We start from the raw sequence: 15,841 nt of genomic DNA, 5'->3' as shown, positions 1-15,841 counted from the left end.
CGACTCATTACAGTTGGTTCAAACGATTTACCATTTTCTTTAACCATAACACAATCTTCAATGTCCCTGTTAAACATGTTTAGTTGTTCAGGCGACCAGTTTGTGTTGGTAAATAAACTTCCTATATCACGCAGTATGAAAAAGTAAACATGACAAAATGAGAGACCTGCATAAAATGTTGTTTGTAATATGTATACATTTGTCATGTACAGCACACCTAAGCTCCGCAGAATTAAGTTTTCAAATTATATATGTAATTGCAAATTGAATTATCAACCTTATATTCCTCTCAGTGTCTGATTATTAAAGAAAGAAAAACCAAACCAAACATATAGAAAGTGATAAATCAAAACAGTTTCATCAACAGAACATTCGCAGTAACCTTCCTGAATAGTCGATAAGGCCAATGGAAAAATTCACTTAGGAAGAAGAACAAATAGATATAATATAGGCAATTTTACGGCGTTTTGATGATGTCAGCAGTGCATTAACAAAAAATTGACTTTAGGGAAATTGATTAACTGTTTAGAGCCTGAAATGTTATTCCGAAACGGATGGATTGGTTTATGTAATTGCGTAATGTTTAAACAGACGATAAACAAATTAGACTTACTATTTCGAATTTGCACATTCTTTTGTAGAACCTCTTCCTTGCAAAGCCGAATTTTGGCTAAGTTCGGCATTTTTTAGTCACAAGCAACTTTTTATATTAACATAAGAGAAAAAAAATGTGTATTTCCTATTTACTGTCAAGCCATTCATATTTCCCATCCTGAGTGACTTCAATCTCAGGCCAAGGTGGGTCTTATCGCCAATTTTTTCTTTGATGTAGTCATTCTCCTCTTGACTTGCTATTGAAGTTAATGTGCTGTTTCGGCCTTCACATATTACTTTAGCGTCTAAGAATGTTTCTTCCACTGAATTTATCTGATAGCACGAGATTTCAAATTTATCCCATCCAATAGGACAGTTGATTTCTGCGTATAGAAGAAATGAGATGTTGAAATGCAGAGCTTTGACTAATTACTGACGGCCTAAATTTTTTTGTTGTCATTCCTTCGCAATGATTGTCGATATGAAAATACAAGAGCAAGCATGCGAAGTAAGAGATTTTTCGAGACTAAAGGGCCCGAAATAGAGAATTACATTTGGGTTTCAGTGTTTTCTTTCTACGGCGCGCGGGAATTTACGGTGCGAAAAACAAAGGACATGGAAATTAAAGAAAAATAAGTATAAATAATATCACATTTTATATATTGCTTTTTTTTACGTGACAAACGGCCACTTTTTTAATGAATGGGTAATAAAGATGATAGAACGAATAACGAAAGTGTTTATACAAAATACAACCTGCTATGCAGATTTCTGTCTTTGTTTTATTCTATGTGTAAACAACTACCAATATACTCGGACTCACCATTCCATCGTTTCTTGCAGACATACTTTAAAGTTCTGAAGCATCTGTTGTCCCGCCAGAATCCATCTTTGCTTATGTATATACAATCCTGATCATCATGTGTATTTTCTGGTTCTCCGCCAGCCCAATGTGAATAAAACATCCTGTTTCCTATAGAACTTTAGTTAATACATTACTATGTTTGTCATCAAGAGAGAGAATGTTAAAGCTTTGTAGTATCAGAGTTTTTAAATTCTTTTCCAACTCAGAAGTAAGCCTCGAAATAAATCCAATGACAGTTTGCATACCATTGTAGATTCACTTTAGAAAATTAATTAATTATCATGTCGTTTCCCTAAAATATCTAAAATTCTGGAATGAATAAAATTAAAATAATCAATTTTCAAAAAGGGGAGAAACCAGCTTATTTTAACTGCCAGGCTTATGTAACGTTTTTAGAAATTTTACGTCTAAAGTAGATTATTGTATTATTTTTTTATTTTATTTTTTTACTTACATTGTAATACATCCTTTTTTAACCTCTACTAATTAACATATGAATAAGTTCACATAACAAATATAAGTATGTTCTATACACATACCATCGCTCCAACTAAACTTTCCTTCATGCAGCAAATCATTTCCACCACTCCAGAAGCTCGCCCACGAACTGTTTAACCGATTTGACAAGTTTTGAAACACAACTAGCTCTTGCTCAGTTTGTATCGAAGCTAAATGACCATTTATACCGTTGCATTGAATCTCTGCATCGTGCCATGTAGCTGTTGTGTTGAAAAAGAAGTAAAAACAATTCTTGCCAATAGTGATAAGCGCTAAATTTAAAGGCAGACATGTTGCATCAGTTATAAATAAAAAGAATGGATTGAGAACAGTGATCTGTAGAAAAGAGAACTAAACACATAATTCAAGTGTGAATTTTGTTATAAAATAAAATCCAGGATGCAAACTTTCTTGTATTTCCCTCTTAGTTGTTGTTGTTCGTGATAGCTACTTTTAGCAATCCCATAACTGAATAAAAATACTCATACTTGCTCGATTGATCACGAGCATAGAGCTAAATTAGCAACAGTAAGAGGCCAGTTTTCAATATGAAGACGGTTATTCAGAAAAATTTGGATAAAATATATATAATTAAGAAAAAATGAGGCTGGATGCTAGAGTTGTGTGCTACCTATTAACACCAAAAGAGACATAAGAGCAAATCTCAAGTGAGATTTTACTGATTTTTATAAAACAAACAGTGTAAAAAACACGGTTCTTATGTAACAGATAACATTAAAAAACGTGTTTTATCGCGTGATTTTGCGATGAATTATAGATTTTTGTTTTTTAACGTCAGCAACAAAAATACGAAAACACCTCACGCTATTTCTTTTTGCTACTCTTAAAATAAATATTTTTTTGCAGATACACGAAGTTAACAGGAAAAATAAAACCGGCCGACATTTATTTGATAGAATATACTTGTGACAGCGATATTAGAAAATTTCGAGTTCTAATTTTTCAATAAACCACAAGGCTTCAACGCGGCCAGTTTTTTGCTTTGCCCAGACAATGTGCTAGCTGCAATTTTCACGTTAGACAAATCTGCCTTCTGGCTTTAGAAGACCAAGGCGGGCTAACATCAACAAAAACCGTTTTAAATTTTAACATTTTAATGATAATAATAAAAATATTTGAATATATTTGCTTTAAGCAATTAAGCAATTTTAAAAGAAATTGAAGGCAAATCAATGACCTTACAAATTGGTAAATTTAATACTTTATTTTATAAGGAATAGTTTTTATTTTCCTCCAATGAAGAATAGGTTCAACCTTTAATTCGTTTTATAACATTGAAAAGATTACATTTTTGATTCACAATTTTACGCTACTTGCTCATAGGTTTGCCAGTCCATTTAAAGTATAGGTATATTTTGTTGGAAGCAACTTGACTTTTTACCTACTTGGGTTGTTAAAACAATGACTCAAAATTTATAGATTAATTGCTAAACGGTAGCGTAGTTAACTGAGCCTTCTTCAAGGACATCAAATTATTATTCCACAAGCCACCTTCTGCAATAAAAAAGTATGATTTTAACATACACAGTGTATTTTATACTATATAAAAATCATGTTCTTTTTAAAAATGTACAATTTATGTTACATATGTTAACATTAAAGGTAAAGGAGGAAATTCTTACCACATTCTTCTAACCCATACCTCTCTGGGAAATCGTAAATGTAGTTAGGTTTTCCTTTAGGAAATATTGTATCTGAGTCGGACATAATTTTAGTTTTCCAAAAAAATTAGTCAGTTTTGTCTGACTAATTATTTTGCCCGACTATTTTGGTCCTTTTTCTAAATTTCATTAATTAGCTTAATTTTGGTTTGGGAGACAAAAAACAATACACTACTTTATTTACTTGGATGGCATAATTCTATTTTCCATTTCCAGTGTCATATTCCTGATCTATGTTGCTTCCCGCTTTGCTTTCGGGTGTTTCTTCTATTACTGTTCTCTTCTTCTTTTTTTGAATAACTTTACTGTCACTTTCATCGGAAGTTTCTGTAATTTCCTTAAGACTTCAGTGTCACTTGCTTCTGAAGATTCATTAGACTTTTGAATGCATATGTTGATTTTCTCATCCGATTCTGACTCATTTTTGGCATTTAGTCAAACACTGACAAATCCCTCGAGAATTTTTCCTTATTTGGAAAAGTAGAAAGAGGGAAAATGGATTGTCTAATGAGCAGCCTTAACTTGTCATTATGGACACATTTAAAGAGCAAGATAACGACATATTCAAAGAATTTTGTTCTACAAATAGGTGAATTTGTGATAGTGTCTCATAACTTAACGAATAAGTTCCAACCATTGGATTTAACTGTTAACAAAGCAGCAAAAGCTTTTATCCATATTCAATATAATGATTGGTGCTCGGATCAGGTCGTGCATCAGCTCAAAAAAGGGAGCTCCAGCATACATAAAAATTTCGTCCAAATTGTCCGACCTGAAGCCACTTCATGCCGTTTGGATTGTCTTATCTTATCTAGTTTTATCACACTAATTCGACGCCGTTTCGTTTGTTGATGAATGCTAATATGAACAACTCAGGAGATTTAAAATTCTCAACATTCTTTCTTGTTTTTCTTGCGGAGTGATGCGAGGTTTTGGATTTAGTGTAAGTTGATTTTTTAGACTGTATGTTACCAATTCTCTTGCGAAGTTGTTTGCTTACATTTATAGTGAACATTTTTATAAGCCAATGTGCACAACAGATGTTCCGTGTAAATCCATTAAAAACAGCTATCAGTTAATAAAGTGTGGTATAAATTTTAACATTATAGAAACCGCAATGGTAGCTATAAATGTAAACAAATAACATTTCCGGACAGTCGCTAAATTATAACTACACACTTACATACTCAAAAACAAGTTGCAATAAGTCCAGAAACACTCCGCTGAAAAGAACAGCTATTTTAACTCTTCTTAACAACGATGTCCATCCAATTCACGTTTCTCAATTTAATGGTCACAAAAACCTGGAAAGTAACAAAATCATATCACTATGGCTTCAGAAAAGCACCAAGAACACATGTCAGACCTAATTAGTTCGCAAGCGTCGTTCGCAGAATATCACAAACACTACATTTACTTTATCATAAAAATGTTGATAATTTTAAATTCATGTTCGATGGTGCACACATAAAAAAAAGCGTTTTTAATATAAATATTCTTTAGGCCAATACGCAACAAGCAAAACCGTGTCGAATTTCTATATAAGCTTTGATTTAAAAAAGTTCTATAAAATTTGAAAGTTTTTTATCTCTTTAAAGCAATTAAATTCAAATCGAACGTTATCTTTTTCAACAAGCAGGTCATTCTGATAAATTGAAGATTGCTTAAAAATTAACTAAATCAACAATTTAGATGGCAAATATAGCGAAAAAGGTATTTTTTCATTTCATTATTATTATTATTATTTTTCCGAATATTTATACAAGATATAGCCACTTCAGTGTTGGGAACACTGTTATCAACGTGGGTACTGTGTTCTGAATATATGCATTAGGTATACACCGGCATTGCCTACCCAATTTTCCTCACATGTCATGGGTTGACCCGAGCTGTGGTGAAGACGCCTGCTAAAAATGCCCGCGCTGTGGACTGAACCACGGACCTTGTGATCGTGAAGCGAACCCTATAACCACAAGACCACACGCCACAAAAACTAATACTAAATAGGGGTCAAGTGATGAATTTTTGGTTTTTTTTAGGACGATCTTCTGTTTTTTATTCCTTTCTGCGCGAAAGTTCTTTCTGTGGACGGGAAAAGGAATGTTCACATATGTTTATCGCCCAGAAGTATATATAGCAAAAGAACATTAGTTAAAGAACGTGGTACATAAACACAATAGTATTCATAGATCATGCGGTATAGATTACAACAACTTAGCTACGATATAATGCCTAAAAGTAAAATAAAGAAAAAACACTTTAATGTTGACCATGACCTGAAACATATGACCATGACTATTTTTTCTCAAGCACTTATTATGCTCTGCACCGAAAATGAAGGTATTACAAAGTTTACATCTAAACTCTCGGCATGAATCTACCTATGGAAATCAAAGCAGCTTAACTTTTCAATCAGATCATTCCCCGACTTTTTTTAACCGAACTGGAGAGACATCGTCCAAACACAGCGCAGAACGAACATGCACGAGCTTTTGTAGCTATCCGCAAATCAAATATATAGTTACCTCCCAGTAACTTGAACCTTTAAACGAAGCTGACGTTATGTCGTATTTAGTTTAAATTAAGGTTATAGTTAAAACCAATTTGGCAAGAAGTGGGGTGTAACAGTTACCAAAAAGGGGCAATCTTGGCGTTGAAAAAAGCATGCAAGTCAGTCGTAATTTAAATTTTCTCAGACAGACAGCATTATCCATCTATATTACATTCGGAGTTAATAAAAACAAACAAACAATTTATCTAGTCTTAAAAGATTGAGTTATCTGAAGAAATTATCCTCGCTTGAGTTAACAAATGTTCGAGTTATCCGAGGTTCGAGTTAACTGGAGCTTTTTATAAGAAAATATTATGTTCTTCCTAGCATTATACAAGGATCACTGAGAACTCCGTTCCGAACAGAATTAAAAGATAGAAAACTTAACATGAATGTAAAATTAATATTTAAAAAATTATTTGACACTTCTTGCTATATGTATCAACACAATCAACACGTTTAAGAAAAGATTTTTAGCCGATGTATTCCTTCAATTTATAACATCGCAATACTCTCAAACAACAGTATGTAAATTCATCCATCTCATAAGTCACAAAATAAATTTATTGAGAAAGATAATAAGTATTTCAATGACCCACGGGTTCTTAAATTCCTTTATTTTCATCTGAAGAATTTTTAATAAATGGACCATCCTTTATAATTTTTCTTTAGCTCAAAAGGATTCTTCCTCCTCAACAGATTTTTTCTGTATCTCAAATGAGTCGAGGATGAGGTTGGACAATCACATAGATGCTAAACCGCACTCGTGTTATGGTTCAAGTGCGTTGACTGGATGTTTTATTTGCATACTTGTAAGCGAATTGCTATCGCATGTATCGATTCTAATACCATGTGTACTAACTTTTATTTTAGAACGACTTAAGACGTAAAGTGTACCAAAACTTTACATGTGGTCAATAGGTAAAACCACTTTGAGGGTGCAACACACCTTGAGGCTATGGCAACCGCACGTAAAAGTTATTTTGGAGGCGTTTTTAACTATGATAAATATGTTTAAAAATATAAAAAATAATAAGAACAATAAAACAACTTTTTCAGGACGTAAACTATTATTTGAAATATTCGGTAAGATAGAATATGTTCCACTATATTGAGCATTTCAAATAATCCTTCGTAGTTTTTAAGTGAAATTTTAAATTTGAAAGCAATTCTTATAATATTTTTCATATCAAAATTTAATTGCCTATTTAACAATTGGATCACGTGACTCGTAAATATTTAATTTTGATAATAGTGTGTATACTATGAAAATATCTATAAAAATATATCGATAGAAGTATATACATTGGTTACAGTTGCTTCGCAAAAAAAACACAGAAAGCGAACAACATTTTCATAAAAGTTTCTTTTTCGACGCAAGAAAATTCGACGAAGAAACGAAAGAAGTGTCTAAAGAGGTAAATTTTTATTTTATTTTAATATTTTTTACGGAGTAGTAATGTTAATAAAAATATATTTACTTTATTTTTTGTAAGAAACAACTCCACTATTGTAATTTTTATTTTTACTAAACATGCAGTAATCTTTGATGAGACCATTTCTTTGACCAATGTTGGTTTAGTATTTTTGTGTATTTCTTAAAAATAGTTTCCATCCTTCGTTTTAACAAATTCGTGGAGTACTGTAATTATCACTGTATAATTCTATATTTCAAAAAACAAAATCTGATTAGTAAAGGCTATTTATTTATTTATTTTTGTTGCAAAACTCCGCTCTAAGTACACGTTCAACTATGCACGTTTAGAAAATATTTGCTCAAGTTTAGATCTAACTTTTTTTTTTAATTTATTTATTGAGATAGAGTTGATATAACGGATTTGAGTAGAAAAACGATCAGAAAATTTGGACGATACCATATCAGTGAATAGTAATTTGTACCGATCAAATTTTCTTTTTGCTGACTAAATTTTGTTATTGAATAATATAAATATTATCATGTCATGAACAAGCGAGTTTATTCTGGGCTACGTAAACTCGCTTGTTCATGACATGATAATATTTATATTATTCAATGACGATGACTGAACAGATAAGTGGTAATATTTTTAAAATAAATTTTGTTGTTTGAGTTATTTAGTCGACATTTTCTTACCTCTTCTAGTACGACAAAAATGCGTCAGAGGTTCATTATTTTTTTATAGTTAATTTTAGTTAAAATGAAATATAAAAACAATGTAAAATCCCTTCGTATGTATTTTTTATTAAATTATTTTGAAAGGTAGCCCAAAAGTTTGAAACCCTTCTGTCTCTTTTTATAAGAACGACTAATTTTTGGATGAGAATAGATGTACTTATTGTATTACAGTAATTAAACTAAAGAATCTATAAAAGCGTAAAAGAAGAGTTAAATCCATTTAAAAAAAACTGTTCACAGCTCTTTCTTCTAACTAACCGCTGTATGTGCGTATTAGTTTTATGTGGTTGAACAGAAGGCGCGAAGGCGTGTTACTTTGAAAACATGACATTGGTCTCTGTGACTTATCCTATCTTTCTAAACTCCACAGTAGACAATTTTCTTCTTATCTATTATTCTGTTAAGTTGGAATTCAGTTGCAGTGTTAATGAAATTATCACATATTGTAGTTACGAATTATGACATGCACTACAACCAAAAAACACCTGCTTTACTTATTTTCCGACAAATTGCTTTCGAAGTCGAAAAGGTTAATATAGAGACGAAGGAGGTCCCACTATTATTAAGGCTGCCACTGAAATTTTTGTTTTGAAAAGAGTGTTTTGGAAGTTAACTCTTCTATCTCCAGGAGAAGAGAGGGACATGTTCCCAACGGACGCCAAAGTCAATCAGCAAGTCAATAATCCAGACCAGAACTAAATAAAATGTAAAACTAGCAAAGACATGTTGAAAAAAAAAATTAGAAAAATATGTATATTTTAAATTAATATAACAAAAAAACGTTGGATGTAATATATATGCTGATCTTGGATTTAACAAAGCATTAGCCAAAAAATTAGACTAAGAAACTAAAAAACCTGTTTGCAGCTAAATCTGAACCAATATTTATTTAACTTTGCTACTAAAATACAACAACTATAAGTTTCTTTATTTAACATAATGCTGTATTTAATTTTGGGTGGAAATTTTGGTCGCAAAAATATTAACAGTGCTCTATTCAGTTTTTATTTATTCCCTATGGAACTTGATATATTATTTTTGTTTATTATTTATTTTGTTCATTTTTTAAATTGATAATCTCTTTCCTGTTTTAGTGTGCATAATCAGATCTGTAAGCGTAGTTAGTATTGTTTTTAAGGGGGACTAATTTGGGGAATGGTGTGCTAAAGAAAACGAAGGGGAGGGCTCAACGGAATGGAAGGGTAAAAATGGTTGAATGAGGGGCAATATCATAAATGGAAGGAATTACATGAAATTTGTTGCAGTTGGTTTAACATGGCAATGCGCACTATTTAGATCAATTTCATCCATAATCAGAAAAGTTTTTGTACCTGTAAACACACTGTTACAAATTTCTTTCTTCTTAATTTACATTTGCCATAAGCGAATTGCGTCTTAATTTTTTGCCTAAAACAGAAACACGTATTGGTACGCTATAGTATAAGGCCTTAGCAAAACTGTCTATAATGATTTTCAATAATTTACACTTTCGTAACGTACTTCCCGAAACAAAGGGCGTATATTCAGTTTCGTTAAGAAAACAAAGAACTGGGATCTGTTTTTAATTTTAATGGTGGAAAAACTATTATTTATTTTCATATTTCATTTAATGTTTTAAAATTTTTATTGTACCTTCCATAAAAAAAAATTCCTTAAGAATTGTTTTATACTGCTTTCGTGCCATTAATATATTTATTAAAGGTGGCGAATAATAAATATGTAAATAAAACGGTCGATATCTTATTCGCTGTCCATTGTGACGTCATGGAGGTCACGCATAAAAATTCGTGGGAAAATATGCAGAATTAAAAAGAATTTCAAGTCAATAATTAGGAGGTAGAACAAACAAAAAATGGGAGGTTTTGTAACCAATAAACACCTGCAAGAAAAAGGTTCAACGATCAATACTTTTTTATTTGCTTCAGAAGCGAGTAAATCATAAGTCAGTGAAATAAAGTGAAATAAAGAAATAATAAAAAGTTATTTTTATTTATTATTATTATACTTAGTTTGTTTGCAATTTCTCTGTGTAATTTACTGTGATAGATAACATTTGAAGGCGTAATAGTAATGAAGAACTAAGCGAAGTGAGGAGAATTAACAATATACTGCAATTTGATTGGATATTGTGCTATTATTTGTGATGTTTTGCAAAATCTTATCGTACGTTGGTTGGTACGTCAAAAAAATATATATAAAAATAGTTTCTATTTTTCCTGCTACAGATGGGGAAAGAACTAACGAACGAGGTTATATATATACATGATAGTTGTGACGCGATTTCTTTCTGGGGAAGCCACCAATCTAGCAGCTATCTAGCCTGTTATTGTTGTTGTTGTTGATGATGTTGTTGTTGTTTTTAAACACGTTGTCTATTATTCTTATTATTATTAGTGCTTTCTTTGCTCTTCTTTTTCACACCTTGTCGCTATATATAAAATAGAAAGTACTTTTATAAATAACTTCAAGATAACTTATCATTTTTAATCTCAAACAATTATGAAAAAAAAACATGACCGTTATTTATCATAAATAAAAATGATAAAATCAATTTTTTCTGTGCTTTTAAATACACTATGAGCCTTGCTCTTAAAACTAAACCTTTTATGATTTTATCTAGTATAATCATTGCCATAGAAACCACATCCATAGAGTGGATGCTAATATAAAAAATAGATATGGAAAAAGTAAAAAAAAAATTAGTTGTTTTCAATAAATGAACTTGAATAAGTTTTAAAAATTAATAACTGTAAAATTAACATAGCTAAAAAAAACTTTTTATGCGAATATTATATATTTTCTGAAGCTGGCAGCTATATAAAAGTGGAACATATTTGGTTGGTTTGCAGAGTTCACTTATTTCAGTATATTCGGTTGGCTATTAATGCATGTCTCATAAAAAAGGGAAGAAGATATAATTTTGCTTCGTGAAAATATATACATATCAGCCTAACTAACATTTTTTAATATCTACTGATACAAGGTTATTTTTTTTTTTTTTTTCGTATGCATTATTTACATTTATTATTATTTTTTGTTTGTTTTACATCTAGTTTGATATCTCCATATGAACAGATGTCTTGGATGTTTTTATACATGGTCTTCGTTTAGACTCGATTACACATTCGTAGTAGAAAGGCAATCTGTGGACTGAACAATAAACTACAAGGGTAGATTACAGTGTACCTATAGAAAGACTGATTTGACATTGTGAGAAATATGGGTTCAGGAAATTCTAAAAAAGGAGACCAAAAGCTAACGAAAAAAGATTTACGATACTTTTACAAAGAAGTAAAAGAGCATGAAAAAGGTATTAACTCGATGTGTATAACACCAAATGGATCGATGATCATCACAGTTAGCGAAGATAACACTGCGAGAATATTTGATGTTGCAAGGGAGGAGTTTGTATCCGTGCTAAAAGGTCACGAATCCTACATCAACCACGTGGTTGCAAATGATGACTATGTGTTCACAGCTTCAGCAGATCAATGCATCAAAAAATGGCGGATAGATACTGGAATGTGCTCAAAAACATTAAAAGGTCACGTTGGAGCAATAAATAGATTAGTGCTTTTTGATAACATCCTGTTTTCATCCTCCTATGATCGCACAGCTAGGTGTTGGCATATAGATACAGGCGAATGCAAGGCAGTTTTTACAGGCCACAAGCTTGGTGTCTATCCGCTATTGTACATCCCACAAGGCGATGACGATTTTGAAAGAGATTTATCTGACCTAGAGAACAATAATGACATCTTAGTGACTGGAAGTGTTGATAACACTGCTCGATCGTGGTCACTGAGTACAAAGGAAACATTAATAACTTACAAAGGACATCAGGGGGCAGTTTTATCGTTGGCTGCAGACAGTATTGGCAAATATTTATTTACTGGAAGCACTGATAACATTATTCGTTCATTTAATATGCACACAGGGATAATAATTCGAAGTTTTGAGGGGCATCAAGCCTCAGTGCTACAACTACAGGTAACTACTATCTATTCCTTAAACAGTGTAATATTCTGCAAAAAAGGGAAAATTGAAAATTAGACAAGACACAATAGTCTATACATCAGCAAATGTAATTAAAAAGTCAAAAACTGCTCTATTTTTTTATTGTTAGGGCTCATTGTTCATTCCCAACTTTTAGAATAAAAATCTGCAAAATCAGACATTCTTTGTGCTACATATGATTTATTTATTAATTGAATCGTGGGATAAATTAATTGAGAACTGAAGTTGAGTTATCTAAAAAGTTATTATTATCAGAAGGAAGTTAAAATTATTAGTGTTGTCGTGGAAACCGCTAAATAATGCGGTTGCTCTTTGCCATCCCTTTAAATGTATTCTCAACATGCCAGCGATACAGCAAAATATTTATAAGTTGCTTGGAAACTGTTATATTTTCTTGCAAAGTATTTTAAATTTTTATGACTAGAGGAGAAGTGAGAAAAGATGAGAGTGAATAATATATTAAAAGAAAAACGACAAGCTTTTTAAATTTTCAATGTTAATAATTTATTCCGTTTGCTTCATTATTGTGGGACTATGGAACCAGTGCTCGATGGCGAATGATTTAATGTTTTTCATTTAAGATTTAGAAATAAACTTATGACCGAAATAAAGGTTGTATAGATTATCATACCGAACCTTTAGAAGGGAGAGACTGATTCAAAATAATAAAAAAATAAAAAATAAGAGTTTCATCAGTTTTTTATTAGCACTGACAACTCAATAAATTTCCAAAATTTGTAAGTACACACCTGACTAGTGTCAATCAACGTTTTCCAGTGCAGTAAAGAAGCATTCTGACTGCATTGAAAAATCGTGTTTCATCCTTCTTTCATCCTTCTCAGGTGGTGAATCGCTTGCTATTCTCCTCAAGTGCCGACCATACTGTCCGATGTTGGGTGACAGAGTTTGGCGATTGTACTCGAGTTTACAAGGGTCACATTCATACAGTGGGCTGTATGAAGATTCACAACGGAATATGTAAGAAAAAACAAACTTATTGTTATTGTTTAATAATTTTTATCATATTTATCTTGTAAAAGAAGCTTACTACCCGCAAAAAATCAAGTTAATTTTATGTAAACGATACTGAAAAGTCGTCTATGATACGGTTTATAGAATCTGTATTGCTTTTTGAAATACAGGACTTGAAATTTTACCTAATTATGCTAGATGGCGAGAAACAAAAATACCAACAAACATACAAGGTATAAAGGTAAAAAGAAAAATTAGGAAAACCAAGAATTATTATTTATGTGAATATGTTCAAAATATCAAACTACGACACCACACATTTTGAATTTCTTAAACAAATATTTAAAAAAATGGTGTGTAGTTAGCTAGTCTAGTTTTTAAAGACGTATAAAGATTTTTTCAAGAAAAATATAAAAATTCGTTGACGTGAAGTTCCTTTATGTGAAACTTATTTGTCTTTTACGTACGCCATAAGCAATTACTTTCATTTCGCTCTTAATTATGCTCGTTGCTACAAAGCGAGAATAAAATGCACAGTCTGTAATAGGCATACGTCACGTTTTTTTTTTCTTCTAGAAAATACACTTTTGTTAAATACAAGGGTGTAAAAGACGTCAGCTATGACAGGTGGGCGGGACAGGAAACAGAATCTGACGTCCCTGACGTCCCAAAATTTACTAGCATATTAATAATTATATTTATTTTGTTGGATTTCTAGTGCTAACTGGTTCAGGGGATAAAACTGCAAGAGCGTATGATGCAAAGTCAGGATCGTGCAAGAGGATATTCAGAGGACATACTGGTTCTGTCAACGCTTTGATTGTAAGATGTTTGATTTTAAAATTTAGAATCATTTTTTCAATATATGATTAGATAAAGCATGTATTGAAATGAATGTTGAATGTTGCTTTTTACAAGAACAAATAATTTTTATGGTCTTGAAAATATTTTCTGGTGTTAAGCTGAAGTATCTGAAGCACTGTTACAAAATGCAAATTTAAAACTATTTGAATAACGTCTTTTTTAACGATTTTAGTTTAAAACGAAAGTATGTCTGTCTACCTTGTCGTGTATATGTTTTCTTTGTGTTGTCAAAAAAGTGTAGTGTCCCTAACGCACATATGTTATCTTTCTTCCCAGATTCACAAAGGCAAATTGTATACTGCGTCTAACGATGGTTCGATACGCATATGGGACGCAACAAAGCTAAAAGAGGGTGCAGATGTGGAAGAAGAGGAAGATGAAGAGAACAAGGAAAATTAATACTAAATTAATAAAACAAGAAGGGAGGGAAATGAAGCGAGTCGAAAGTCATGTGAGATTAACACATGCATTGAATATTTATAAGGCGAATGAAAATTATTTTGTTTTTGCCAGAAAAGCTTAATACAGACTTTGTGTTTGGCATACCAAATAAGATATTGACTCATGAGATTGAGTCATGTCTTATCACTTATGAAAATAATACAATATTTGAATGTGAAGTATTAATGATGCAAAAATATAAAGTTTGCATATTCTTGTCTTTTCACCAATTTGACATAAGTTTGCGTATGTGTGTTAACAGCTCCAGTTAGATACCCATTGTGTACATCCGATGACGTGACGGGTTGAATTAACAGCCGGTTATCAATTTTTAAAAAGAGAAATCCTGCGTAAATGAAATTGGCGTCAATATAAGGCTGTCAATATAAGGCTTTTTCTATACTTCTTGTTGGAACCGCACCTATTGCACAAAGCAGTATATAATATATATTGATGACGTATTTGAGCGTAGATATTTTTACAAATTGTAAGTTATTATAAGAAAATAATGCAGATACATTTACTCTCGAATTTTGTAGTTAATTTAATTATTATTTGCAAGAATTTTCTCTCAACGGATACGTTTAAGCCCCTTAAATATCTTTCTAAAGGCAGCCCCGTAGAAAGCAAAATCCTTTTGGGTGGAAAACGGGGGGAGGCAAGTCTTACTGTTTTCCCTCGGGACTATCATGGTTAGTTCATGAGCTGGAAAAATTTTAATTAAAAGTTTAAATGATGCAAAAGCAATGCAAATTATGTATTAGGGAGGGGGCAATTTTCCCTACCCCGTCCCTTTAAAAGGTAATTTTTTCAGTAAATAAAATCTGGAATAAAAAAGTATTTTGCGTAAAATATCTCTAAATAGTGGCTTCGTACAATGTAACCGATGTAATTAGAACTTCAGTGAATTAACCAAAGATTTTATATTCCTAGTGGATTTGCACTGTTCCTAATATCCTGAAAAGTCGCTCGCTTCCGTAAATACGGTTCTGTCAGACGAAATGTATTTTGGTAGTTGTAGTCAAAATGCGATAATTGGTAATTTATTCATTGTCAAACACCTGGTTATAATGCTTTTATATCTTTGATTATACCTTAACCAAACTTTAAATTTAACTTGTGGTACAGAAGATAGCTTACAACATCTCAAGGGAAAACTAACAGAACTTCTGAACTCAGAGTCGTAGCTGCTGGAAAAGATC

The 15,841-nt window shown here is 31.7% G+C and overlaps 1 protein-coding gene across 2 annotated transcripts; it reads left to right on the top strand.

The window, feature by feature from the left end:
- The first annotated feature begins 7,463 nt into the window (after nt 1-7,463).
- Nucleotides 7,464-15,170, top strand: LOC130640853 (WD repeat-containing protein 86-like). Of its 2 annotated transcripts, none has more exons than XM_057447429.1 (5): nt 7,464-7,608; nt 11,399-12,335; nt 13,205-13,340; nt 14,053-14,156; nt 14,475-15,170. In XM_057447429.1, the coding sequence occupies exons 2-5, from the start codon at nt 11,565-11,567 to the stop codon at nt 14,595-14,597; spliced, it is 1,134 nt and encodes a 377-aa protein (XP_057303412.1). In that variant the 5' UTR covers nt 7,464-7,608; nt 11,399-11,564; the 3' UTR covers nt 14,598-15,170. The 2 variants fall into 2 exon arrangements, with proteins under 2 accessions (XP_057303412.1, XP_057303413.1); XM_057447430.1 differs by having other exon boundaries at nt 7,482-7,608; nt 11,457-12,335.
- The last annotated feature ends 671 nt before the right edge of the window (nt 15,171-15,841 follow it).

The sequence above is a fragment of the Hydractinia symbiolongicarpus genome, chromosome 4 (genome assembly GCF_029227915.1).
Source record: "Hydractinia symbiolongicarpus strain clone_291-10 chromosome 4, HSymV2.1, whole genome shotgun sequence".
Classification (NCBI taxonomy): Eukaryota; Metazoa; Cnidaria; class Hydrozoa; order Anthoathecata; family Hydractiniidae; genus Hydractinia; species Hydractinia symbiolongicarpus.
Note: the sequence above shows the minus strand (reverse complement) of the source record. Positions and strands in the feature narration are given on the sequence as shown.